Source organism: Pygoscelis adeliae, unplaced genomic scaffold (assembly GCF_000699105.1).
Source record: "Pygoscelis adeliae isolate BGI_AS28 unplaced genomic scaffold, ASM69910v1 Scaffold431, whole genome shotgun sequence".
In the NCBI taxonomy this organism is placed as follows: Eukaryota; Metazoa; Chordata; class Aves; order Sphenisciformes; family Spheniscidae; genus Pygoscelis; species Pygoscelis adeliae.
The window spans coordinates 1,040,916-1,068,240 of NW_008824047.1; the positions used below are offsets into that span (position 1 = coordinate 1,040,916).

Here is a 27,325-nt window from a genome sequence, read left to right on the forward strand (position 1 = left end):
AAAAAGTACAGGAATTTTACTCTGTTTTAACAGTTACCTTCTGTGTCCCCTTTCAGACTTAAGGAGATCTCATTCTTGTTTCTGCTGTTTATAACTCCCAGTTCCAAGATCTTTGCTATCCTTATGCCAAATAAAATTGAACGGGTATTGCTTGAATGCTGCTTTGTGCCAACTCCTGCATGGACAGAGGGATGACTATTAAGCATCTTGATTTTTCTTCTAGACCTTTCAGGTTCAGAGGAGGTTTTCAAGCAGCAAACACCTTCTCCGCATTGTATTATAAGATCATTAGATCTCTCCTACAGTTTAATAAATTTGACTTTATGGTATGGTTTGTATGTTGAATACAGTCATCTTACAGGGGTTGGTTTGGCTTCTGAAACCAGTTGTACGATGTACTTTTAACAGTTAAGTAAATTTTCAAACTTTTGATACAATAGATGTAAACATGTAATTTCTAAGTTATTTCAAATACACTGCAAAGTATGTAGGGGAAGCAGAAGCCACTAGGTTTCCTTTTACTGATGTTTCATTACTATTGTGTGCTATATCACTCCGTAACTAGAGAGCTGTTTTTCAAACATTCTCTGTATGAATGATGATTTGGGCCTGCTCACTCATCTTAAAATATAAGGAAAATCACTGTGTTATCAAATGTATCTAGATGCTTTTAGGGGCACAGAGGAGGTTGCTGGGGCTTATGGTTGAACATTACCAGTTTGAGAGATGCATTTAAAAAAAAAAATCACATATTGACTACTTTAATATAACTGATACAGAAAAATTGCTTCCTTTTTCCAAGTTACATTTTTCTGTGAACTCTCATAGAGAGCGCCTGAGCTCCTTATAGTATTTGCATTGCTTTAATCCTAATACAGTGTTCTGCAGCTTTTCTTCTTTCGCTGTTTTTCCCTTAAATAAATTCAAGGTAGGAAACAGACTTCCTAGTGAATCTTCTCTCCCTTACTTCAGACTTCTGTGTGACTTTTTTTTTAAACTAAAACCTGTTTGATACAGATATTCTTGAGTTTCTCTTCTAGCATTCATCATTAAAAAAAAAAAATCTGCTTCTGATTGAGTTATAAAGCTTCTTGCAAATAACTATAAACCATACAAACCTGTAAGCAAACCATATCTAGTTGGGGAAGCTATCAGCTTTGACTCTAGTGGTTCGGTTTGGATTTTAATTTGACCAAAAGCCATTTTTACTGGACTGAATCCAGCTGTAATGTAATCCCTAGTTTCTCAGCTGTATTCTTGAAGATTAATAGAATAGTAAAACCTTCTTAAAGATGACTTAAATGTGTTGTATAGTGTCCTCAGGGTAACTTCTGCACTAAAGATGTTTTCTTTCCCACCCTGTAGAGGTATCTCATTAAGTGAGATACACACTAGTGTCATTATTAAGTTTTCATGTGTTTCTCAGTTTTGATGCTAATCTTCATGTGTGTTAATTTTTTTCCTTTGCAGCACCAATGTGGTTATGAATTATTCAGAAATAGAGTCTAAGGTTCGAGAAGCAACCAGTGATGATCCATGGGGACCTTCGGGACAGCTCATGGGAGAGATTGCCAAGTAAGTGATAATTTGGCTCAGTGATGAAGAAAAGAAAGGTGCATGTTATACAGGAATGTGAAATTTGCTGCTAAATCAACTCTGCGGTATGTTGACTGATAATGCTGAAAAGTTGCTGTAAATCAAGTCTAATTTTTTTAATGCATAATCTTATGTATTGAAAACTGTCAAACAAAAAATGAAGTCAAAGTATTTTTGAAATTCTTGATTTTTATTTATGTAGCCTCATAATTCTTTCAATATATCTGACTTCTTTGGAGTGTTTATTTTCAAACTGCTTTCTTGTGACTTTTCCAAATAGAGCAAAACATGTCAAATTCTTCCTTGAACTTTTTTCTGTTAAAATGAGTTTGGAAGTAGCATGTTTGACTAGTTGCAGTGGTTATTAGGGTATTCATGTTAAACATTATTTTCTTTATAAATTAGTGAAGGTTCTTTTACTGGCTCAGATTTTTAGAATTACTTTTTTCTTTTGTAGTGCTGGTAGGTAAATTACTTCTATATGAGTAAGAAATAGGGATAGCTTTTCCCCTTGTAATATCATCAAATGTGAATGGGCTTAGATCAAGCCTGCCATCTACTGTCAGCCCTGAGTCTTAACAAGCTATTGTGGCAAACCACGGAGAATAAAATTTCTTTACTCCTTTTTTTTAATTCTTTAGGGCTACGTTTATGTATGAACAGTTTCCAGAACTTATGAACATGCTTTGGACTCGAATGCTGAAAGACAACAAAAAGAACTGGAGGAGAGTTTATAAGGTGTGTATGTATATGAACTGGAAGCATTCAAGACTTTGTGTTGGTCTACGAAGGACATAATGCTTGTTGCTAGTATAATGTTTTGATGTGGTGTCTCATTTAGATACTGCTATATCACTTACTCCCCTAGCAACCTATAATTTCTTTCCTAACTATATGCTTTATAATTTTCTTTCTGAAGTCAAAGATGTCTTTCAAATGCTGTATAGGAAAAAAACAAAATTTCTGGTTTTAGAAGTGTGTCCAAGATGCTACTTAATGAACATAATAGAGCAATTACATTTTGCTGATATTCAAATATTGGTGTAGCATTCACGTCTTGAATCTACCCAAAGGAGTTGTTACGGTGCTCCATGAGAAGTGGATGATAAGTTATTGCACTATCAGGAAAATGTTTTTGAAGGAATTCAAGAATACCTGAAATAAAATGGAAACTAATCTTAATTTTCTGCCAATTCATAGTTCTCTAAAAATTGTAGTTTAACTTTGAATGGACCAAATTTTCTTGCAGATCTTACCATATGAGGCTTTTATGTCCTACTTGCGTGTTGGAAAAAGAACTGAATCATTTGCATTTTTCTTGTCTTTGGCTAATTAGCATGGTACAGAAACTTTTTGCTTAAGATTATATCATGCTGCACTTAAAGTGGTGTTCAGTGTTCACTGAATTATGCAAATATAACCTCATTTTTTAGAATTGATGTATTAGACTAGCTTATTTTGTTTTTCTTGATGCCAGGATTGTAACAAGACAGAATTAATTCTAAGGCATGGTTTGTGCTTTTCACAGGTGCTTGATGTTTTGTATTCATAGTAATTGTTTTCCCTGAAGTACATTATAAATTAATATTTAATGCTGTCGCACATAACTACTTAATGTTATAAAGACTGCTTGGAATTGCTTATCAGTTTTGGATAGGTTGAAATATCATGATAGTTTTAGCTGATAAAGGCACTACTTTGGAGAAAGTGCATTAATTTTTTTTTCTAGATAGAAATCCTCAACATAAAAAACTGCAATTAAAGTACTATTTAAACTTCCTTTGTTGTGTCGCTTGCTTAAAATAGTCCTGAAATGCAGTTTTGTATATCCGTTGCATCCTGCAGAAGGCTTCATATATTTCTGTAGGAGTTACTTCTCAGTGAAAACCATTGGAAAATTGTGAACAAAAGAGGCAAAAGAAAATGCTTCATTTAGTAGGGTTAACTTTTTCTCTTAAATTGCTACTGCTGTCTTTTAAAATAAGCAGTAGGTGATGAAGGTAACTACTTGTGATTTAGTAATAACAAATTAGAGTTTGACAAATACAGTTTTGACATTCTAACGAGCAAAAGGTGCATGTGGGGAAAACGTGTTTTTTCTATGTGAACCCATATAATAAGCATTTATTTAAAAGGGGAAAGTCTTATTACTTACTAATTTGGGGAGGGGGGGATGGTTTTCTATTGCTTTAAAAAAAAAAAAGATAGAGCTTTTGTTCATGCAATCATAAGGTGCTTTGTATTTTTATAGTCTTTGCTGCTCCTAGCTTACCTCATAAGGAATGGATCAGAGCGTGTTGTTACAAGTGCCAGAGAACACATTTATGATTTGCGATCCCTGGAAAATTACCACTTTGTAGGTGAGCAATAGAAAAATCTTATAAGCAAATTAAAACAGTAGTTGGAGTTGTCAGTCACCTCAACCAGCTTAGATGCTTCCCCAGTCTAATTAGAATGTGACTGTTGCCAGTTGTGTGAAGAGTGCAGAATCCAAGACGTGGGACCCTAGAGTATTAATTAGTGAAGACAAGAACTTGCAGAAAAGACTGGCTAATAACAACAGAACCAACACAACATGAGTGTTCGGGTTTATATTAAAATATGCACTAGAGACTAGTCCCCTGTGGTGTCCGTAAAGGAATAGCTTTAATCATATGGGAAGAAAAGGTTAGAGCTCCAAAACACACACATCTGTTTGAAGCTGGGTTTTTTCCTCCCACCAAATAATATTTACAGTGCAAAGGCAGCAAGGCCAGTGTGTGTTTTGAATGTGAAAAAGGCTGGGAAAGGAGCACGTTTAGCTTGTAGTATATCCCAACTGAAAGCGATTTTTGAAAAATTCAGTTTTGCAATAAGACTGAGTACTTGCAGTTAAACTTGCAAAAACTACTAAAAAGACTGAGGAAAAGGGGTTATATTTTGAAGGGTTAAAATTGTTCAAGTGGAGAATATAATTTCTGTCTCAGCCTTTGTTAATCTTTTTAATGTTTCAGCAGCAGTTAGATGTTTCTAAATACACCATTCAGTGAAAACTATCATTTATCTGAGGATGAAGATTTGTGTTGAAACAAAATATTTGGTCCCTTTTAAACAAATGCAGTGGACCTTAGTCGTCATAAGATCTTCCTGACTGCCGTGTTCATAATTCAAATTTTCTTATCAGTTTGATGTTCAGTATTGCTGCCTCCAATTTATTTTTTCTTTCCTTTTCCCCCCTTCTTCCATCCATCGTGTCTATCCTGCATTACTTACACAGATGAAAATGGCAAAGACCAAGGTATAAACATACGCCAGAAGGTAAAAGAAATGGTTGAATTTGCTCAAGATGATGATCGACTTCGGGAAGAGAGGAAAAAAGCAAAGAAGAACAAAGACAAATACATTGGGGTTTCTTCGGACAGTGTTGGCGGGTTCAGATACAGTGAGTACTAGGCTTTCTTGGTCAAGGATTGACAGTCTTGACTTTCAACTTGGCTTCAGTAACACATAACAAGGAATTTCTAAGATGCTCCTTTAGATGCTTTTTCTTTATATTTCTTTAACTGCCAGTGGTGTTATTTTAAAATGAAATCTTGCACGTTTTCCCCCACATACAAATTTACGTTACTTCAAAAATCTTTAAGTTAATCTTCTTTAGATAATAAGCTAACTAGAAACTTATACAAATGACATTAATGCATTGGCTTAGCCAAAACTTACCTGTCTTGTTTTTATCCGTGGGCAGAGTCTCATTGTGAAATGAATGCTGCTGTAGCAGAAGTAGATAAAAAAATGCCCTTGTAAGTCAGGGTTTCTTAGTCTTTAATTTAAAAAAAAAAAAAGTGATGATACTTTCCAGCCACCACAGCACAAGAATTGATTCACCTATTCCTGCCAACCTCCTTTAGAACCATTGGTCAATTTGGGTTAGGGCTTTTAGGGCAGTAATGCTGTTCAGGTGAAACAATGTAGATGATATATGCCATTAAACTTTTTGGTTTCCCATGTAATATTGTTTGGACACTTGAAAGATATCTGTGGATTATCTGTATGGATTCTGATGTCTGTCAGAACTGACTTTAAATATATGCAGTAAGTACCTTGTAAGTGATAGAGCTTATGTCAGGAGTTTACCAATACAGTTATTACTGTCTCAGTTTGCGTATTTTTAAAATCTTGTTTGATTAGTACTATAGGTCCCATGTGCTTTTTCAAAGGAGGGCTCCCAGAGGTAATAACAAATTTACTTTGTGTGGACATACTAAGCTTGCAGCTGGACATTGGTTGCACAGCAGACCCATATGCATGCTGGAAATCTGGTGCCCCAGTGCTCATCCCTAAATCCTAGGGAATTGCAGCTGCCAGTGAAGAGGTTAAGACCAGAAAGGAAGTTCTAAACGTTGTTCAAAAAAATAATATATATATTTAAAATATGTATATTATATATTAAAAAAAGACGTGTGTGAAGGGTCACTTGGTCATCTGCTCCCTCATAAAAAAATCAGAAAACCTGCCATCAGATTTTCAGAAATCAAAATTCTGAAAATTAAAGCATCCAGCCATCACGAATCTCAGCCATCATTGCACAAAGTGCCAGTCCTATATCCAGCTTGGGTCTGGTACTTGCAATATGACCTTCGTTACTAAGGTCCTTTATTTAACAACATACACACACAAAATAAACAAAAACAAAAAGAAAAAAAAAAACATCCAAATGCTGTTGACAGGTATACCTGATACACCCTTGCTTCTGGAAATAAATTCACCTATTTTGCTAAGGCAACTGATGTTCTTCATGTGTGCAATGAATTCTGTCAGACTATTTGCATCTTCAACACAGTGTGTTTGTAAGATCTTGGCCTTAGAGGATGTAATGACATCAGCTTGTCTTTGTTTAGGGAGGAGACAGTTTTCTCTGACAGCCTTGGTTAGATAAAGGCACGCAACCAGTACTATGTTTTGCTTATCAAGTCCAAGTGTGCTGCTTCCTCCTTGCTTCCCAATCCCTGCCATAATGTGTAGCAGGGATCTGGGCTTGAACTGGCTTTTATGTCTGATGTAGCCCAGCGTGTTGTCCATGATCCAGCTGTCAGTCTTGAGATGTTTATCTGTGTTTTCTTTGGCCTGAGTAAATCCTTGGCTGCTTTTATTAGGGGATGAGTCCCCAAGTCACAATGGCACAAGGCTCTGGTTTGCTAAAGTCAGTGACTTCTTTGAGAGAAGGGTTTGGTATAAGATCGGAGTAGTAACTGTGCAGGACTTAAACTTCACCTGTCCCTCTCTGGTGCTATGTATGTTTTTTACTGCTCACTGTGAGCCTTAAACTTAGATTTGCTCTCTTCTGTTTTTGACAGGTTACTTCTCCATGTTCCTCTGTTCTCCCTTTTCCTCATATGCAGAGTAGTTGAAAATCTCTATCTCCATGGCAGGATATGTCTTGTTTTATTATATTCTTTTAGGCTTTTGCTACCTGCTTGGAATTCTGGTGATTATCTTTTTAGGAACTACTTATGAGTCACTGCATTTGTACTTTAAGTACATGTCCCTCTGTTCTTTCACTGAGCTTATCTTTTGACTTGCTCTGTACAGAGTCGTGATCTATCCCTATATGCTGGGTAGAAGTCTTTCTCCATATGCTCTTTAGTTATCGTTCAAGTTTTTTAATTTAAAGGACTGCCTCCTTTGTCTTGTATTTCATTTTTGTGGTAAAGGGTTTTTAATTATCCCTTAATTTGTTGAGTAAAGTAAAAAAAATCTTTGTAGCAGCAAAAAACAAACTTTTTCCCACATCAGACTTCTAATCTAAAAGGTTCTAGTTATATTTAAATATAAAATGCTTGTATTTTCAGAGTTTTCCTTAGTTCTTTTTGTCCTGAAAATACCAAGCTCTTGGAGGTTTTTTATTTGTTTTAAAACTCCTATTGCACAAGGAAACCTTCTAATGGAATCTACATTAAAATGCTTGAGAGCCTGACATGAATTGAAATAAGGCCATTTTATTCTCCTGCAAAATTTAACAGTGGTACATTTCTTAGCAATTTCTCTTTTTCCAGTGATAAAGATCTTGCTGAGTATCTTGCTGATTTGTAACAGGTTCTCTACTTTGAAAAAGCTTATCTATCCTTGATGGATCTAAACAAATATCGTTGGAGACTTACTGCTTCAGTAAGAAAATGTATCCTCTGGTATATGGTACAGATCTAAATCAAATTTTGCACCTTGTAGTGTTGGAATCCATCAGTTTCTTTTTATTAAAAATGACTTAATTGAACAAATCTTGAACATTACCTGAGTTACCATATAATTTGTATGTAACTTGAAGTAATAAATTTTTCACCATTCTTCCTTTCTGCTAGTCAATTTTACTCGGCTTAAGTAAAAAAACTTAACTAGTGTTCCACATTTTTTGAATACTAGAAAAAAAAAAGCCTTGTTTCATGTGTGTGATGGCCCAAAATATAAAATGTTTATCTGAAAGTGTTGTCCAGAAACTGAGCTATATTGGGTTGTTTTACATACCTATATTTTCAACGGAAGGTCTGATATAAGATCACAATACAATTTAGTAAAGTGTGCTGTGCTTCTGATAGTTAAATCTTTGTTAAAATATAAGTGTTGTTTTTTTCCTTTAAATTAAACTCCGGTTGGCTGGGTGTGTATAAATAAACCCAGCCTTAAGTTTTTTAAACTTTCTTAATGAGATTGTACAGCAAATGTACTTATTTCAAGTAAAACTGTCAGCTGTTTGTAAGCTAAGATACCAGTATGGAGGTCTTGAACACTTGATTAGAAGAAAAAATGGGTTTTATTTCTTGATAAGTGGTTAGTAAAGATGTTCTGGGTACTCAGTGGCTGCTGAACTGCATCATCTTCTTTCATCTCCTTAAAAGCTTTTTTTAATCACTGAGTGTGGAAAAGAAAGAACAGAAAGTTATCATGCATTGCACACTTATGTCTTTCAATATTTTGGCACTATGCTTTTATGCGTTCATGAATGTCAGTGTATAAAAAACCCCCTTGATTTACCTCTGAGTACACAGCTTGGCCAAGAATGGAATATCGTGCATTAAGTGACTGTTACAAAACTGGCACATCCCATTTCTGATAAGCTGCTTATGCAGCCAGGGTTGATTGTGCCTCTTGTGCTTCTCCAGCAGAGTCCAACAGTGTCCTGATGTGCTGTGCAGTGCATTAAGATTGTGTCGTTGTCATAAACAAAAATCTTTGAATCTGCATTCCTGGCACTTAATGATTGGCATTACATGCTGTGCCTTGCTGTAATAGTGTTGATTCAGCACTGTGGGAGCTTTCAGTTTGCTTTGAAAACTTGTAAGGTTTATGTATGTAGGGCAGGGGGGCTTGAGAGTGATTCCAAAAAGACCACAGGCAATTTTTTTCTGTTATCTTTAGTATTTCTTATCTTAATGCCTTACACAGGTGAAAGATACGATCCTGAGCCCAAGTCAAAATGGGATGAAGAATGGGATAAAAAACCAGCTTTTCCATTCAGCGACAAGTTAGGTGAGCTAAGTGACAAAATCGGAAGCACGATCGATGATACTATCAGCAAGTTCCGAAGGAAAGATAGAGAAGACTCTCCAGAAAGGTGCAGGTACTAGAGTTATTTTAACATGAATTTATTCTTTGAAATTGCTATTGTAAAGCTGTTTGATATTGCTGATTATTAGTTATGATACTCTGCCATTCTTTTTGTCTGTATGGAAGCATGTTTGGGTTCAATACCTGCTTCCTAGACTTCTTACGCAGCTTTTACTGGCCTTGGGGCATAATGTAGCTCTGTCATTAGTTAACTGCCCTTGGCTGCCTTCCGTTACTGCCCCTAGCTTAGATAGCTGTTGGCAAAGCAGGGAATTTGGCTGAAATTTCCTAAGCTTTTCCTTGTCTCAGCAACTCAGTGGCCTTCCTTGTGTCAGTATACTTGAGGCTGCCATTTAATGCTACAGTTACTCTGAATGCTGCAGTGCCAAAGAGGGAGATGTAAAATTGCTTAGACCTGCTTTGACACAGTGCTTCTTCCCTGAGTTGATATCAGGAAGAACAGATTGCAGGTGACTTATTTCAATATTTAAAAAAAAAAAAAAAATTCAATTTCAGTTGAACCTTCTCAAGAAACTTGTTGTATTTTATGTCTGGCCATTAAATTTTTCCAGTAAGGAAGAAAACCTACCCTGCCTTGCCTGCAGAAAGAACTTTAAATACATCACACTTCAACAGGGGCATTGAATTTTGTTGTCTGGAGATCAAATTCGTACTTAACAGAATCTGAAATTGCTGTAGAGAAAGTGCTCAAGTATATTGAAATAATTCCCTTTTGGGAAACAACTTGAAATTCAAATTTGCACTGAGATTTGATTAATATTTTCTACAGGAATATCTTCAGATACATTCACACACACATTTTTATATAAGTATGTATAAAAATACACATGCACACATGTGTATATTACAAAATTCAAGCAATTTTGCACGGAAACAAATAATTGTAACGGTAGCATTTCTGAGAAAAAGGCAGTATGGTCCTCTTGCTAAGGCATTAATAAATCATAAAACTGGTATTCTTTGCACACATCAGGGTTCCCTCTTAGAACTTACTATCAGCAGACTACAAAGAGAAGGGATCAGAAGAAAAGTAAACAATTTCAAATTTAACAATGGTATATTGTTGTGTGCTTTTCTGTACTTACCTTTCAAAAGCAACTTGTCACATGACGTCTGTAAAGCTTACTATCCACATCTCATGTAGGGGATGTACAGTAAACATTTTTTATCTTATTTCCTTTGCTTTATTTCTGAAGGGCTCCTGGTCTCTTACTTGTGCTGATACAAAGTCTTGCACCTTCCAGTGTTTTAGACAGTCCTTTCTGCAGTCTAATCTTTATAAAAAAGCAGCTTATTTTGAGGACTTCTCCACTGTACATCTCTACCCCAAGTTACACTGATCTTTTTCTCTCTCTCTAATACTACATTTTTTCATTTTTGTTTTGGTCTTGTAACCCTTGTCCCTTTTTTATCTTTCTTCCATTTTTTGGTAAATGTCAGGTGTGGTATTCGTCTTGAAATTTATGAAAGTGATATACTCAGGATTGAAATAAAAGGAGGATTTTTTGGCAGATACATGAGCAAAAACAATTTGGTAGTTGCTGGTTATCCTGCCATAAGAAGGAATCCAGGTTGCAGCAATATGGCTTCTCTAACATTGCTTCGGCTACCAGCCAGAAATTTCCTTTTGGAAGGTATTTTATCAGAGTGTTGAAATGAAGGGATTTCTTTCTACAGAAGGCATCAAAGGATCTAAGAAGATTGAACTCAAGGTTATAGAATGTCTGTCTATTTATGCTTAAAGATACTGTAAATACAAACCTTTTAATTCATGTTATATTAACAGAATATTATATTCTGTATGAAGTTAAATATTGAAACTGAATAGAAACGTGAAATTTTAATTATCATGTGACTTAAGCTCACAACAACATAACATTCTCTTGTAAATGCTTCATGAAATCCATGCATTTCTGTGTTTTCACACTTCAGCAAATTTTTTTTCTAAAAACAAAAAAGAAGCCTCCAAAACTTTGCTAGTTTTTGTAGCCTGCTGCTATATAATAACATTGAATTAAGTTGTCATTTCCCTTGGAAAAGTGACTAAATGGTGATACTCGCTCAGCTAGCAAATCTGCTGTTGTATGTTCTATTGTTTCTATCTTAATAGCTTTATAAATCATTATTACTTTAGTACTGTAAAGCCAATAAAGGTCTTAAAGCACAAAGAATACATGTGACCGTCTTCACAGTGGTTAATGGAATTTGGATGACACAATCTTTGTTTCCAATATACACACCAGAAGAACTTGGCCAAACTTCTGGATTTCTGACTCTACTTGCAAAGCTTGTAGTTTGCATAGAAGAAAAAAAAAAAAAGATGCTTGAAGTAGCTAAGAACTTAACCTGTGATATAGCTGGCTTGAGTTTACAGTAGATGTCAGTGAAACTGCAGTTTGCACAGCTAACTCTGGAGAAGCCTAGTCTGCTTGTTTTCTTTAGAAGAAAAATGTTAGTACTGCTGTGGGGGAATTAGATTCTTTTTTCCAGTAATATATCTTCTTGGAAGTAGAGAAGACCAGAAGCAATACGTCATGGGGTGGGAAAACCTCTGGTTTTCTTTCATAGTGCTTGTTAATTCTTAGGTTTTAGGCGAATAAATCAATTGCTGCCCTGAGTCTAGCCTTGTATGCGGAAGTTTTATTTTCTAAATCACCTGCAGATACACAGAGGTTCTTCTGAAACATTACACTTTTTTCATTAGAATTCTTAAACTCTGTCAATCCTTGTTTCTCCAGTATTCAGAAAGGTTGATGCAGGTAAAAATGGGAAGGAAGCAAAACTTTTAGTACTCCTATAAAGGGATGCAACAGTCATGTTTAAAGGCAACTTCCATGTAAAGGATTACTTTTGTAGTAGGATAATTCAGATAAGTTTACTGATAGTTTGAAACTATCTTATTGCCTTAAAGAATGTTGTTAAAAAACCACCCATACCACGAAAACCTCAAGGCAAAGAAAAAGAACATGTATCCATACTTCGGTTTCTGGAAGTTGCAACCATGTATGTCTCTGCAGAAGTTTTTTTTTTTAATTATTTGGTACAATGCTGGCTATAATTCTTATTTTTAAGTTCATTCTGCAATTCTCAAATGAAGCACTGCAATTTTACTATTCTGAGCACAGTAAACACACTTAAAGGGAACATTAATCTGTAATGTTTCTTTTTCTTTTTTTTGTTAATGTGACCATTAAAGAAAAATAAAGAACAGATCTCCTGTTTGGAAGCAGTACTGGTTGTCATAGAAAATTGAGTATTGTATTATTTGTCCTGCTTTCTGGCATAGATGTTTAATTTCTTTTCTCAAAAGCTTTTAGACGTATATTTTGCTGTAGATCACCAAAGACTCACTTTTTTTCATTCTTACATTAGTGAGATTAATCTCTACCAGTTCTGTAGCAATAGCTCCATTGATCAGACTTTGATGGTTGTCAATCACTTCCTCAACCCACAGAATGTGTATATGGACTAGGCAGACTCTGTAGCAATGACAAGAAGTACACTGCAGCAGGTTTTAAGAGATCGAGCCTTAGTTGTGATTGTCCTGGTCTTAGATACTTTCAACATGCCTCTAAAAGGCAACATCATCCACACTCCTCCGAGGCTTTTAGGATGGATGTACCACGTGTACCATGCTAATGTGCAGATCAGTCTTCTCTGGGGCCTTGTATTAAAATCCTGATGTCACAAATGAAAATGTGGTTAGTGGTCCCATCTGATGTATTTGTGCACGTAGGCAGGCTATCTGCGGAAATCCAGAACTGGAACAGTAGACCTGTTGTTGCAAGTCAGGTTTGAAGTGCCTTAGAAGGATAAGGTTAGGTGATGCAATTTGAGCTCTCTTGTCTATGTAAGGCTGGCTCAAGCAAATGCCTGGTAGTCACAAGGTTGGCCAGCAGCTATGATATTTTTCTTTTAAAAATAAAAAAATTAAAGGGAGTGAGCATTTATATTCACTGATGTTAATGAATTAAGCCATTCCCAGTGGTGAGTAGGTAATATGCATAGAGGAAATGACATATGCAATATATTCCAAAAAGCCCACTATTGTTAACAGAAAATGAACTGACAAAGGGGCAGCCTTTCTTAAATTTTGCGGGTTTACTATTCTAATGTATTATTAAAATATAAAAACCTTCTACTTTCAACTATGTTGCAAAGAGAATTGCTATTTCAAAATACGTTTCAATATATTCAAGCTTTCTCTACAGCAATTTTTACTGTTATGTACAAATCTTATCTTGATGATAACGGGCAACATGACTGTTGGGGTGGGGGCAATTGTTTTTTTGTGAAAGACTTAAAATATGAAAGTAGAAAATGTAACAGATTAAACAAATACTACACAGTGACATCTAACAAGTTTTTGCCTAAAATGGTGACACTTTTGTTCTTTTACATTTTAAGAATAAATGTGTCTTCTCTGATAAAAAATGAGTAGTATCATTGCATTGCATAATTCTGTAAACATTCTATCTCCACAAACATTTTAAAGAATACAAAAGCCTGTTTCTCTGGAAAGGGAAATGAGTTGAAATATAGGAATGGAATTCTTGAAATATGAAAGGTAGTACCTGTATTTGGTTCACTGCTTTCTGTCTCTTGGTGCAAGTACTGAGCAGACCTGCCAACTTAACTTTTTCTTGCTGAAGTGTTACATAATGTGTGTGGGAGTTCCTGTCAGAAGGTAATTAAATGTACTGGATTTAAACACTGATTTCGTATTATCCTCTGCTGTGGACTTGCAGTTAATGTTTAACAAAATAATTTGCTTTTCTTCATCACTTTTGTACAATAGGTGCAATGCTGTGTTATGTAGATGCATTATGTAAGGGTAAAGCATCTCCTTTCTCAAATGTAGGAAGAAGCAGTATTTTTATTATGAACCATCGCTACAAGGAACTACAGTAACCAAAACTCTTGTGGCTTAAGCCAAATGTCCACTTAAGTAACTGAGAAGTCCATCACAAATGGTATTCTATCGCTTTTGTTTTTCTAGTGACAGTGATGAGGAAAAATCAAGAAGAGGTAAATCTCCCAAAGCTGAATTTAAAGATGAAGAGGAGACTGTGACAACAAAACACATTCACATTACACAAGCTACAGAAACTACCACCACCAGACACAAACGCACAGCAAATCCTTCAAAAACCATTGACTTGGGAGCAGCAGCACATTATACAGGGGATAAAGCAAGTCCAGAACAGAATGTTGCTGCTCATACTGCACAGCCGACAGCAAAGGTGAGACAGCATAGCACAATAAAACATGACTTTGAAAACAGTTTTCTTCTAACCTCTGAGACAATTTCTAGTTTAGGGTAGAGTTTTTGTTATTCAGCCTTCAATGGAACTATTTTATCAAAAATGTCTAACTGGGGTTTTCAAAGGCAGTGGAACAGTTTAATTACAGAATGCCTTTTTGTGTGATTGCTTTAAGATGTAGAATTTTTTAAATGTAGTTATTACCATGTTTTACTCTCTTCAGGAAAGCAAAGATAAAATCTTGGCCTGAAGTGTGAAGGATTCTCTGAACCTGCACGCTTATTGACAAGTTATCAAGTTGTTCAGTTATCAGAAAAAAATGTGAGCCACTAGCTGTTCACTGTTTGATTTGAAATTTAGGTAGGCTCCAGTGATTGTTGGCTTCAAAGACAAATCTGCTATCTCTCCAAAACAAAGCACCCAAAAAAAAAGAAAACTTCTCAATGTCATTTGAGTGATGACATCATGAAGTGAGATCTGTTGTGTGATTTCTTCTTCAGGCCTCTGTACCCTCTGGCAGCAAGTCGTCTAATGACCTGGTTGATCTGTTGTTTGATGGAGCTAGCCAGCCGGTCTCAACAGGTAGGCACATCTTGTTTTATTTTCTTAATACATATTTTGAACCATTTCTGAGGATAAGCTTGTTTGTTGTTATATAGATAGAGTAATAGATAAATTGAGAAATGAATACTCAAAAAATTTAGAGCTGCCTAGAACCTTTTGTAGCAAGGTACTATATGTGCTATTGCATGGGACTAATAAACGTTAGCAGCACAAAGATTAGCTGCCAGATCAGTCTGTCAGAAACTGTGTTTGTAATGCAGTTATTTATAATTAACTCTAAAAGCAAGTGCAATCCATTCACATTCAAGCATTTCTCATAGCGCAATTCAAAGACTAGGCAGCTGGAGATGGATGATCTTCATATAAGCTTTCATCTGAAGTATATGGCAAACTTGTTTCTTTATCTTATTTTGTCTTGGCACTTGGTTGATCCCAACCCTAATACCGAAAAGAAATTGCTACCTAAAAGTAAAATTATTCATTGTAAAACATGTCCCTTCGGTCTCTAAATGAGCAGTTGAATTTTAAGTCCATTAAGCTTCATATGGACTTACCCTTATGCTCTCAAAATGCAGTTTCTTTTTAGGAGTGTGTTAAATTTCAGTGCATTGCATACAGGATTGATAGAGGAGTTCAGGGGTTTGGTGGTTTGCTTTTCAAAACCTAAAACTTTAAAGCCTTGTTACTGTGCTTACACTTTTGATTGTGGCTAGCATGGAATAGAAAAAGGACTTCCATGCACTTGTGGTCTGATGGTGCAGTTGGGAGAGAGTTAACTGTGGGCAGAATTTTTGTTTAAGGATCACTTTGAGTAGCAAATAAAATATGAGCATGTGCCTTTTCATAGATAGAAACCTTTTCTGTAACTTCTCTCCATTACAAATAAGCAACTTCTCTTATTATATATGGGATCATATTCACATTGTTTGTAGAAGTGTATGTGTGTATCTTGGGGATGACAGATACTCAGCTCCAGTCTTTCTTTTAAAGACAACGTAAAATCACATGAGACTGTACTGAAAAATGGCAGTCCAGAGTGGCTGGAGGCCCACATGTGTGGCAAGGTGGCTGCATTCATGCATATGTAAAAACTACTCCTACTCACTTCTACCTGAAGCTATGCCACTTCTGGGTGTATTTTAGCAGGAACCCCTGTAATATGTCACACTAGGTATTTTTATTATAATGTATGAGCAAAGCCAGTATTACGAGCACTCTATGCAACACAGTTTCATCACTAGGCTACCAAAATGCTACCTCTCTAAGTATTTAATAGAATATAAAATACGTTAAAACTCTGTTGGAGGGGTGGGAAATTGTCATGGCAATTTAGTATCGGAGATCTGTCTCAATCTTTTAAAGATCTACCAGAAATAAGAAAGAAAACGTTGTGCACTTTTATTTTTGGGAAAGTAGATAGAGTTATATGTCTGTTATGAAATATGTGTTAATTCCTAATGGTTAAGGAATAAAATTCATTTCATGCGTCTGTTCCTTTATGCACAAATGCCCCCAAATTTAAGGAACAACTTATTTTGCGTTATTTTCTATTTTTTTAACTTCATATGCAAAGGTGTTCATTGTGCATTGGAGTTACCACAGTTCCATTGAATTTTAAGATCCTGGATCAGAACCACTATCCCAAATCAATACTGAAACTTCTCCTATCCAATTCTTAGGGGACAAGAGATTAGAGCCTTTTTTGGTTTTATTTATATGCATATGTGTGTGTTTTTATCTTTATACATAAAAATAAAATGACATCGAGAATAAAAGTTTCCACTTCAAACTGAGCCTTCCCGTATTTCAAACACAGCTATGGCAGCTTCCATATTACAGTGTATTTGAATCTTTCATCAGTTTGGTTCTTTGCTGTAGTAAGCCTTTTTTTCTTTTTGCCTTTTTTCTTCTTTTTCCAAAGCAGCATTTCGAAATGGTGTTGAGAAGAGGCGTATTACCAGCTGGTCCTGCTAAATAACCTCTTTGCTGTGACCTGGGAAGGCAGATGGAAAGGGTTCATTTGTAGTGACAGATCTCGCATGGGAATCTTTGAGGATAGCTCATGTTGAGAAGATTAGCACTGTCCTTCACGTGCAGGTCACTTGTTATGACCACTGTTCCTTGCAGCACAGGGTGTGGGAACGTTCCCAGTGTCAGGCAAGACACAGGGAAAGGGTCAAATGCAGCCTTTGATCTATCCTGTGAAGGAACTGGCAGGGAAGTCATGTGAATTCAGGGAACTCAGAATTTGCTTATCTATGTATTTTCAGGTGCAGAGATGTGGAAGAACGTTGGTGAGGCTTGGGGGGTTATGCATTATTACTAAAGCAACACAATTTGTATGTGAGGGGGACGGTTGGTTGCCGTAAAGGAGCAGTCCGTTTGAGATGATGTGGAATCTGTGGTTAGGCCTGCTGGAAGTAATTTTTTGGTGTTACTGGAGATAAGGTTCTTTAATCTTAGCTGGTGATACCTTTCTTTAGAGAGTCACTGCATTCAGCTTAAGCTCTGCCACCTCTCTGGAACTCAGTTTCATTTGAAAACAGGCAATAGAGGTGGAGGAAAAGTTGACTTGATTGAAAATGTTAAGGGGTTATTTTGGGTTTGAACCTAGTTCTGTTTTTTAAATTAAATTAATCCCTAGATACTTTGTTAAACAGCCCAGGGATAATAGGCGTAGCATGAGAGCATTGATTTTTTTGAGGATGTGGTCGAGAGTATGTCATCTGTGTTGCTCATTTTGATATAAACCCTCAAACCATTAACCTGTTCTGAACTCTGTAAGGACACATGTGATGAAAAAAATGATTTGAAAATGTTCATTGCAGTAGGCAGAGTAAACATGATCAGAGCAGTTTTTTACCTTGATATTTCACTGGCTCATCGTACCCTTTTTCATTCTGAGGTTGCAGTCAGTATAAAACTTGTATATAAATATATGTAAGATGCTTATTAGATCAGTTCAGAATTTGTATTGAAGAAATTTCTTGAGAAGGTGGTAAAAGGATTTCAGTAGTGCTATATTTTGAAAATTCGAAGACACCATCCTTGCATTCCCTTCTCATGTTTTATATCATATGCTACACACTCGGCAAGAAAAGACATTTCCCCTTGGAAGAACAGTCGCCTTCCTGGCCATGTCTACAGTAAAATAACATTAAAAAAGAAATACAAGTACACGTGTATTAGAAAGTGAATGGTTCCTTTTATTACTGCTAGCCATTTATTAAAAAGGAGATGGTTCTAGTTTAATTAACCCAGTTGAGAGTAGCAGATGGGGCAGAATGTCTTGCAGCGATAAGACAATTCAGAAATGGCACCAGATGTTGGAAGCTGTCCCTGGTGGTGTTTGAGTGCAGCACAGATGTTCCCGTCCCACCTGGCTAGTTTCTAAGCACTGCAGGCTAAGCAGCTGTGATGTAACCTATATAATGTACGCATAACACTAAAAGCAAAATAATTGAACGGCTGCAGCTTCTTCTAAGGGTGAGAGTACTTGGAGGTGAAATCTTGAGGACAAACAAATTCGGTCAACTTCTTGGCTTTCTCAGGTCAGTGGAATACCTACTTAAAAGCAATAGCAAGGATAATTTGATGATTTTTTGTAAACTCTTTTTTTGTTTATTTTTTAAAAAAGCAGCTTTCCAGTATGGTTCTTAAATCTTTCTTCTGTTTTTATATCTTGGCTGTATTTTTTTTAGTGAAAAATTGTTACTATGCTGTGTTCAGAAGTTAATAATTTATGTGCTGTATACAAACGTCTGGTTGGGAAACTTGATGTTCCTGCTGTAGAAAGGAAGCAAACTTATGAAAAAATGAACACAAGTGCAAGCTCTGTCCTTGAAATCCCAATTCAAGATCATTGCAGAAGCATTGATGCTTTAAGTAACAAAAAACTAAATATAAGGCGACATGTAATTTTTCATAGTAAGCATAACAAATTAACTTTTTTACAATAAGAATGGCTTTTATGTATTATACTTCCAAAGTTTTAATTTTGCAAACTGCCAAACTAGTAGCATCCCTCACTAGTTAGAATCATAGAATCATTAAGGTTGGAAGAGACCTCCAAGATCATCGAGTCCAACCGTCAACCCAACACCACCATGCCCACTAAACCATGTCCCTAAGCCTGGGACTTGGCTTAGGGACTAAGCACCTCATCTACCCGTCTTTTAAATACTTCAGGGATGGTGACTCAACCACTTCCCTGGGCAGCCTGTTCCAATGTTTAACCACTCTTTCAGTAAAGAAATTTTTCCTCACATCCAATCTAAACCTCCCCTGGTGCAACTTGAGGCCATTTCCTCTCGTCCTTTCGCCAGTTACTTGGGAGAAGAGACCGACACCCACCTCGCTACCACCTCCTTTCAGGTAGTTGTAGAGAGCAATGAGGTCTCCCCTCAGCCTCCTTTTCTCCAGGCTAAACAACCCCAGTTCCCTCAGCCGCTCCTCATAAGACTTGTTCTCCAGACCCCTCACCAGCCTCGTTAAAACCTTGTTAATCTTTTTAATCTCTCTAAACTGATTTTTAGAGATAGCAAAAACGTGTGTCTCAGTTCTTCCCGAGGAAAACAAAATTGCAAGTTCTGCAAGGCAGTTGGAAATAATCTGGTTTATTGTTGCTCAGGCTTGTATAAATATAGTATGGTGATGAACAGCAAAAACAGTGCCAACGTAGGGAGCAGAATCAATAAATCCATCTTGCCACGTACAGATCAGCTTTTCTTCATAAATTCCGCATGCAGTTGTTGCAGTGGATCTTTGCACAATCCTGTAACAGCAGTTGGCTTCCTTTTGCTTCTAGGTGGATCAGCTGACCCATTTGGAGGATTTGCTGATTTTAGTTCAGCTGCTGCTTCAGCAAGTTTCCCATCATCGCAAGGTAGGATTAATTTACAGATTGAAATGCTGTTTAAGGGCAGAAAGAGGGGAAGAGATGCCACATGGCATTATTGAAAGTCACTTCCCTTTCCAGGGCAAGTTGTGTTTATTTACCTGGACTGCAAGTTCTATATTGAGTAAGGAAGAAGATAGCTACTGTCTGGCACAGCACATGTCTCACTGGACCTGAAACTTTTCATCAACTTTATTTCAGAAAAATGTTAGTAGGATTTACGAATATATCCCTGTTCATCTAATAATATAAGCATATAATAAGACTTAAAACATAGCTCCAAGTCTAATTTTGAAATGCACTGAAATAAGATGTGACTTCTGGAGTAGAAAAGTAAAACCTGAAATAAACAAGTGTGGGTCTAAATGCTGGCTGAAGAGTGCTCACTAAACAATTAAAAGAAGAGCTCAGCGCATCCCACTTCGCAGTTGTGGGCAAGGAGCTATTTTAATTGGAGTTCTACAGTGATGAATGCTTCAAGATGACAGTATTTGTGTTTCCAAAATGATTAGAAAATTGGCTGTAGTGATAGGACCATTCAGATTATTAATCATCATAGTCTTCCCAGTGTTTTATGTAAGGTTATTCAACTATTTTATTTGCAATAAAAAGCAGTCATTTTTCTAATACTTCAACTAACAGTTTGTAAGCTTTTCAGATACAGGTAAGTATTAATTATAAAAAAAAGTTAGCTGCTCTGCTGGGATAAAAAGACTTGCATGAAGTGCTTGATAGTCCTGTTTGCTTGCTTGTGATAATGCTGTGAACTGAAAACTTGTTAGAAGGGTTTTATGCTGCTGTTTATAGTTTCCAGACATGTGCAGAGGGTTCAGATCGGTCTTAAGAACTTTAATAATACGGGCAAACAATAAATTAAATGGGTAAGTTGAACAAAACCAAAAGATGGGATCATGTTCAATGGAAAATAGCAGCCCGCCTGTGCCAGAAAAATGAGTCCCTAAAGATGTCCTCAGCTCCCACCTGTGTCCGAAGATTTAATAAAAAAAAGTTTGTGATTGTTTAGACACACACAATTATGTTGGCCTTGTCAGATGCCATAATGAGGGGAGCCCGAGACAGGCTATTTCCAAAGCTTCCAGTGATGTCTGGGTTACTATTGGAAGGCCTCGTATGTTGGAGGGGAATTTAGTCAAGTTCTCTCTCCCACACACAGTACAACCTCGCTGGTGGCTTTTGAAGTTGCATATATGCATTTGTGGGATGAAGCTGACCGACACTTTATTTTAGCTTGGCTAAATAACAATTTGTTACAGTCTTTTTCCCTTTTAGGAGAAGCCTATTAAATAAAAGATATCTAGATCTTACTTAAGTCAGGCATGAACAAGTCCCTGCCAGTCACAAGAGCAAGATTTTAGTAATGCTTGTTGGGACAGCGCTCGGTTTTGCCCTTGCCTGGTTACATGGCATGCAGTTTAGAGCTGTCATGTGTCCATACGGTTGGCTCAATGCATGTGCAGTCATTTTGCATGCAAACATATAAGCTGTTATGTAGACATGGCCACTGTCTGAAAAATGTTTCTCTTAAAATTGGACTGGGGGGAAAAAAATGTGCTGGGAAGCCACCTAAAGGAATCAACTTCCTTCTTCCTGGGAGCCTACTGTGCTACCCAGACAGACAGGACAGTGCTGCAAACAAACATGGAGTGGAGGGAGGGCTATCTTTTGTGAAGTTAATTTGGGCAGTAGTGGTGTTTGTGACTGGGGGTTCTCAGCAAGGGTGTAGGATTAATTCCAGAATGAGAAAAGATTAGCAAAGAGGTTGATCAGCAAACCTATCTGCGAGTCAGCTTTTAGTCAGCATGTTTATATCTCTTCCTTTATTTTGTTCTGTTAGGAAAACTGTGCTGGGCATGGATTAGTTAATACACCTTTAATTTGCTTGGCAGGAAAGAACTACTCTAATTTTTTTTACAGGCTTTTTCAGTCAAAACCAAGTTGTTTTGCAAACACAAAGCCGCCTACTATGCAAATAATTTGTGTGTTAATACAGTCTAAATTGATACAATCCTTTATCTGCATTAGCATGATTAATCTATTCCAATCACCATTATGCAAGGGACAAGGAGTCTTGTGAAATGATTAATTATTCCTGAACAGCATAAGCCCCTCTAGAAATCTTTTCCTTCTTGATTAATCATCTTTGAAGTTCTACTGAAGGGGCAAAACCTTATCCCTTTTACCCCCACTTCCATTACTGGTGCTCGGTGCACAGGTCTGAACATAGAAGCAGCACACTCAGCATTTACTTATCTATCAGGAATATTTAAAGTAGGTTTTAATTTTTAATATGTAATACTAATTGAAACATTCTAATATAGCCCCTCTTTGTGAGGGAGATCAAAGCAAATGTTCTAGTAAGGCCCTAAGCTAATGAATATTTGTCCACTTCGTTCACTGAAGTTGTTGGCAGTAGATTTTGTGAACAGATTTACTCTCCTACTTTTCTTTAAATTCTAATGTATTGGTAAAGATGAAGATGACTAAAGGTTGAGGGTGTATGTTGATAAATATTTACATGGAATGTAAAAGACTACTGCAGTTACCTTTTGAGTGGGTAGAATACAGTTGTAGAAAATTGCTATGGATGGCCGTTACAGAACTAGCTATTGTATAGGCTAGGAAGTGGAAACTGGCACTAGATTCGTCTCCCCCAGCTTTACGTGTTTGAGTCTTCATTTGCTCATTTAAAGAAATTCAAGGGATGATTTAACTATTCATTAGAACTAACAGTTCATTTCATATGGCAATGACATTGCTTGTGACTTAGCTGAAGTATCAAAAGTGTATCAGTGACGCAATCAAAAAGCTGACCTGTACAATGGCTCAAACTTGGAACAAGATTCACTATGTAACAATGAGAGCTGCTCAAATGGTGTGGTTTTATTTTTAGCATCTCCTGTAGATGTTTTTGTAAGCTTTTCTTCCCCTATCACTCCTGTGAAGTAACCCTTTTCTTGTTAATAGAAAAACATGTGTTTTTAAGGGAGATAACATCTCCTCCCATTTGACTCAAAGGTTATGACATGTTCTCAGTTAACTGGTTTGTGTCTCTGGACATCTGTGCTCCTGAAATAGGTACCCTTGCAGTTGTCTGCAAACAGCTTATATTGTTAGGCTCTTCACAGTAAGATACAGAGAGAGCTGTAAGTTGCTGCGTTTTGATTTAAATGCTTGTCTACAAAAACGCTGGTATCTTGAAATGAAACACAGTGATGAACTAAGAGTTCAGCAAAGCTTCTGCTGGGAGAATTGTTAGATCCAAGATTGAATTTCTGCTTCAAGCCAAGGCATTTAGTTCAGGAATCAAATTTAGAAAACTTACTGTGTTTTACATGAGCATTTCATGGGATGGGAAGAAATTATGCCTTACCACCTCAAATCAGAATTCCCTGGCAACCTGCTTTCAAAGTTCTGGTTTTTAGTCTCCTCAGCATTGTTTTATACAAAGAGCTACTAATTGTATATAAACTAATTTTGAAGTAGTTGTCTTTGTTTTATCATGATGGAATTTGCTTTATCAAGTGGCTCATTCCTGACAACTGTTCTCTCAGCAAATACCAGAGCACTGAGATAACAAGTTGATAAATATTATCAAAGTTCTAGGTGTTGTTTTGACTAGAGCCTCCAATCTGCCCCTAAGTTATCTTTTGGTCATATTTCAACTAAAGAAAACCTGTCCCTACTTATCTCGCATCCACAAGTGATGCTATCAAACATCCTTCTTCTTTCTGTGCATGGGTGTTTCATGTTTCCTTTGCTACCTTGTTAAAATTGTTGGAATATTCATGAGAGGGAATGATGTCCAGATGGAGATTCTACCTGCAGATGTTAATCTGGACGGACACAGATCAGCTCTCATTTATTTCAGTTCATGGAATATGGCATTTGCTCAGTGCCTTTCTCTGTTTTCTGCCTTTCTTCTCTGTCTTCCTTCCTCCCGCACTGTTGCCTTTCCTTCAGGTACAGCAACAAGTGGAAATGGAGACTTTGGTGACTGGAGTGCCTTCAACCAAGCTTCTCCTTGTCCCAGTGCTTCATCTGGAGAGCTCTTCAGCAGCACGGCACAGCAGCCAGCTATAGAGCTCTTCAGTAGCTCACAGCCAGCTTCTGGCCAGCCTCCGACTGCTTCAAATTCTACTGATCTTTTTGATTTGATGGGCCCTTCTCAGACAACCATGACCTCTTCACAAAGTATGAATTTCTCTATGATGAGCTCCAATGCTGTGGGCATCAGTTTACCCATGTCAAGGTCACAGGTATGCTGCTATTTGTACAGTTTGCTAATGACCTTCCTCAATTAATCTTTTGCCTTCTCCTTAATCACAACTTTGAAAATTAATCCATTCCACTTCTGGAGTCCCTGCCTAGTCACTCAGATGTTGTGTTCAGCATTTTGTAAGAAAGTTTTGTCCAAAACGTTTGCACAGCCTCCTAAAAAGAAAAGGTGTCAAATTTTCTTGAAAAGCCTCCTTTCATAAGCTAGTTTTCTCTGAGATGATCTTCACTGTTCTATGGAGTGTTGCTGCTTTGTTGGGGAAGACGAGGTTGATATTTTAAACCTTAAAGCCATCCTACACAGAATGTTATAGGTTTCCAGCCTCAAGTAGATGGAGGCGAGGACTGGTCTGTTCTCCAAAACACAGAAGTGCCTGCATCAGTGGAGAGTGGTTTTGGAAACCTTAACAGGTCAGCTTGGTGTTAGGAGGAAAAAAATCAGTATGAGTTCAACACTTGACTGCAGATGATCACTGTCATTCTACATATTGATATGGGAGCTTGATGCTAGCTTACAAAATACTCTTTTAACCCATTCTAATGGCGTAACAGCACATGGCGACACTGCTTTGGAAGAGGTGAAGTTCATGGCTAAAAATCTCATTGGCTTTTTATTGTATTCTGCAGAAAAATTAACACTACTTGTTTAGTCCTGACACCTACTGGTAAATTGTTTCAAGTGGATCCCAACAAATTTTTCTTTTTTAGCCTCTGCAAAGCTTGAACACTATGATGCCGAAGCCTAACCCTCTTTATAATGCAAGCACAGAGATGGTCCAGAAGAATGCAAGCAAAACTCTACCCTCAACTTGGTCAGATCCCAGCGTAAATATCAGTTTGGACAATTTAGTACCTGGGATGCAGCCTTCCAAACCCCAGCAGCCATCACTTAATACCATGATGCAGCAACAAAGTAAGTGATGATTGCACTGCTTTGCATGCATGCTGAGCCTTGTATGTGTTCAGTAGGTTGTCCCTGAGATGGAGTATTCTGTCAATTATCGTTTTCCTACATTTAGTCGTAATTGTTTCTTAAACTACTGTGATGCTTCCGACAGAAGTGGTGTTTTCTGAATGGTGACTGACGTGCTAGGAGGCTGGTATTTGTGTATGTTTTTACTGTAGAGTTTGCGCCATTGCTGTATCTTGATTTCAGGCTTCCTAATCTCTAGAACTTCTCTAGAATATGCATAGTAGCATATATTGGTATAAAACACTATTTAAAACTTTAAAAAGTTTTTGAGGCTTCACACAGTAAATAGGAAAATGAGCGAAATAGCTGTTTTTGGCCATCATATCTTTGTTCACAGCAGTTACCTCCTAAGTTTCTTAAAATACATGAGCACCTTCAGCATCAGATTCTGATTAATGATTTTTGCATCCTGTTCCCTTTTTTTGCAGATATGCAACAACCTATGAATGTCATGACTCAAAACTTTGCAGCCGTGAACCTCAGTGCTCAGCCTAATGTGATGCCTGTTCGACCCCAGACAAGCCCATTGATGGGAGGGCCCATTCCTGTGGGGATGGGAATGCCCAGTGTGATGTCAGGTACGATGGGAATGACCTCCGTGGGATCCATGCCTATGATGAACCAGGGAATGATGGGAATAAACATGAACATGGGAGTGCCAGCTACAGGAATGGGTTTGACAGGCACAATAGGAATGGGGGTACCCAATATCGCTATGACCTGTCTGACTCCTGGGACTGTACAACCCAAGCAAGATGCCTTTGCAAATTTTGCCAATTTTAGCAAATAAAGATTGTAAAATAAATAAAATGAAATAAAAATAAAATAGATGGGCAGACTGAATGAAGGATTTTTAGCTGCACAAATATAGCTGGGGAAGGGATGGAAAACTCTGATCAATACTTTTTTTTTCTTTATCAGTTAAAGTGTCTACACAAAGAACCAAAAGCTATTTTCTAACTGTTGAAATAACTAGTGTTCAAATTCTGGAGAGGTGGAAGGTTCTTCTAAGGAATGTGTTAGATGATTTTGCAAAATAATTTGTATTGAGACCATCAAAAAACCTTTCCTATGTAGAAGAACCAATTTTAACTTTGAGACTTGATGGAAGACTGGAATGGGGTTGGATAAAAATGTTTGAATCTAATTTTATACTTTTCTTTTTTCTTAAAGAGCTTGGCTTTCTTTTCCCCCTCTCCCTGATCGCTTTGTCATAATTGGATCATTCCTTTTACTACCGCTGAGTCCACAATTGAAGTCACTCAAGTACTATGATCAGTTTTTTATAAGAATATATATTTTTGTCCAAAAATGGCTTACATGTGTGTGATTATGGCTAATTCAAAGGGACCTGGAATGTATATATACTTTTGCTAATGTTCCAGCCACACTGCTATATTACTCAAATTTTTATTGTAAAAATCCTCTCTCAGCAATTTGGTGATCAACAGATTTTTGGTCTTAACATGCTTCTATTGTTATAACTGATACCCAGTGCAAGTCTGGGAGAAGCTTTATCCAGGACTGCTGGAAGGTTTCCTTTCAGAAAACGCACTTTCTTGCAGTTTTTACAGTGGCAGTTAGCATCCTTTGTACCACCCGTATCCCTATGGAGCCACTGGTTTATGGCATCAGCAGCAGTCAAAAGGCAAAAATACACAAGGTGAATTACACTTAAGTTATGTAAATCTATAACCCTACCTAATCCAACGGCATTGGATCTTAGCTTTTATACAACATTTGGTGATCCTTTTGTGTAAATAGGGCATTAGCAGCTGTGGAATCCAATAGAGGAGTAAAAAAAAATATATATTAATAAAGGAAACCTGTGGCAGTCAAAGATTTTACTGAAAACAAAAGAATGAATTAAGCTTTTGGAGATTTTTGGTTTTCCTTCTGTAATTCTGCATTTAAGTTCACATCAATCATGATTCTAGAATCTGGAATACAAAGACATTGTTATATTCACAAACTGGGAATATTGTTAAGAATAAGCACTATACTATAGGTATGAAATTTTTTGCCTCCCTTTTCTTATGTTGGATTTCTTTTTTATTATTAAATTGATAAAACTTTGTTTCCATTGTATTCATAATGTTCTGTTATACATAACATTAAAATGTTCATTAAAATCAA

General features: G+C 36.8%; 1 protein-coding gene across 2 annotated transcripts; it reads left to right on the forward strand.

Moving 5' to 3' along the window:
• The first annotated feature begins 1,476 nt into the window (after positions 1–1,476).
• On the forward strand, positions 1,477–27,325 carry CLINT1 (clathrin interactor 1). Of its 2 annotated transcripts, XM_009333518.1 has the most exons (12): positions 1,477–1,575; positions 2,238–2,334; positions 3,848–3,956; positions 4,853–5,017; positions 9,013–9,187; positions 14,195–14,438; positions 14,960–15,041; positions 19,831–19,908; positions 23,902–24,197; positions 24,925–25,129; positions 25,618–25,767; positions 26,363–27,325. In XM_009333518.1, the coding sequence occupies exons 1-12, from the start codon at positions 1,484–1,486 to the stop codon at positions 26,404–26,406; spliced, it is 1,737 nt and encodes a 578-aa protein (XP_009331793.1). In that variant the 5' UTR covers positions 1,477–1,483; the 3' UTR covers positions 26,407–27,325. The 2 variants fall into 2 exon arrangements, with proteins under 2 accessions (XP_009331793.1, XP_009331791.1); XM_009333516.1 differs by having other exon boundaries at positions 25,618–27,325.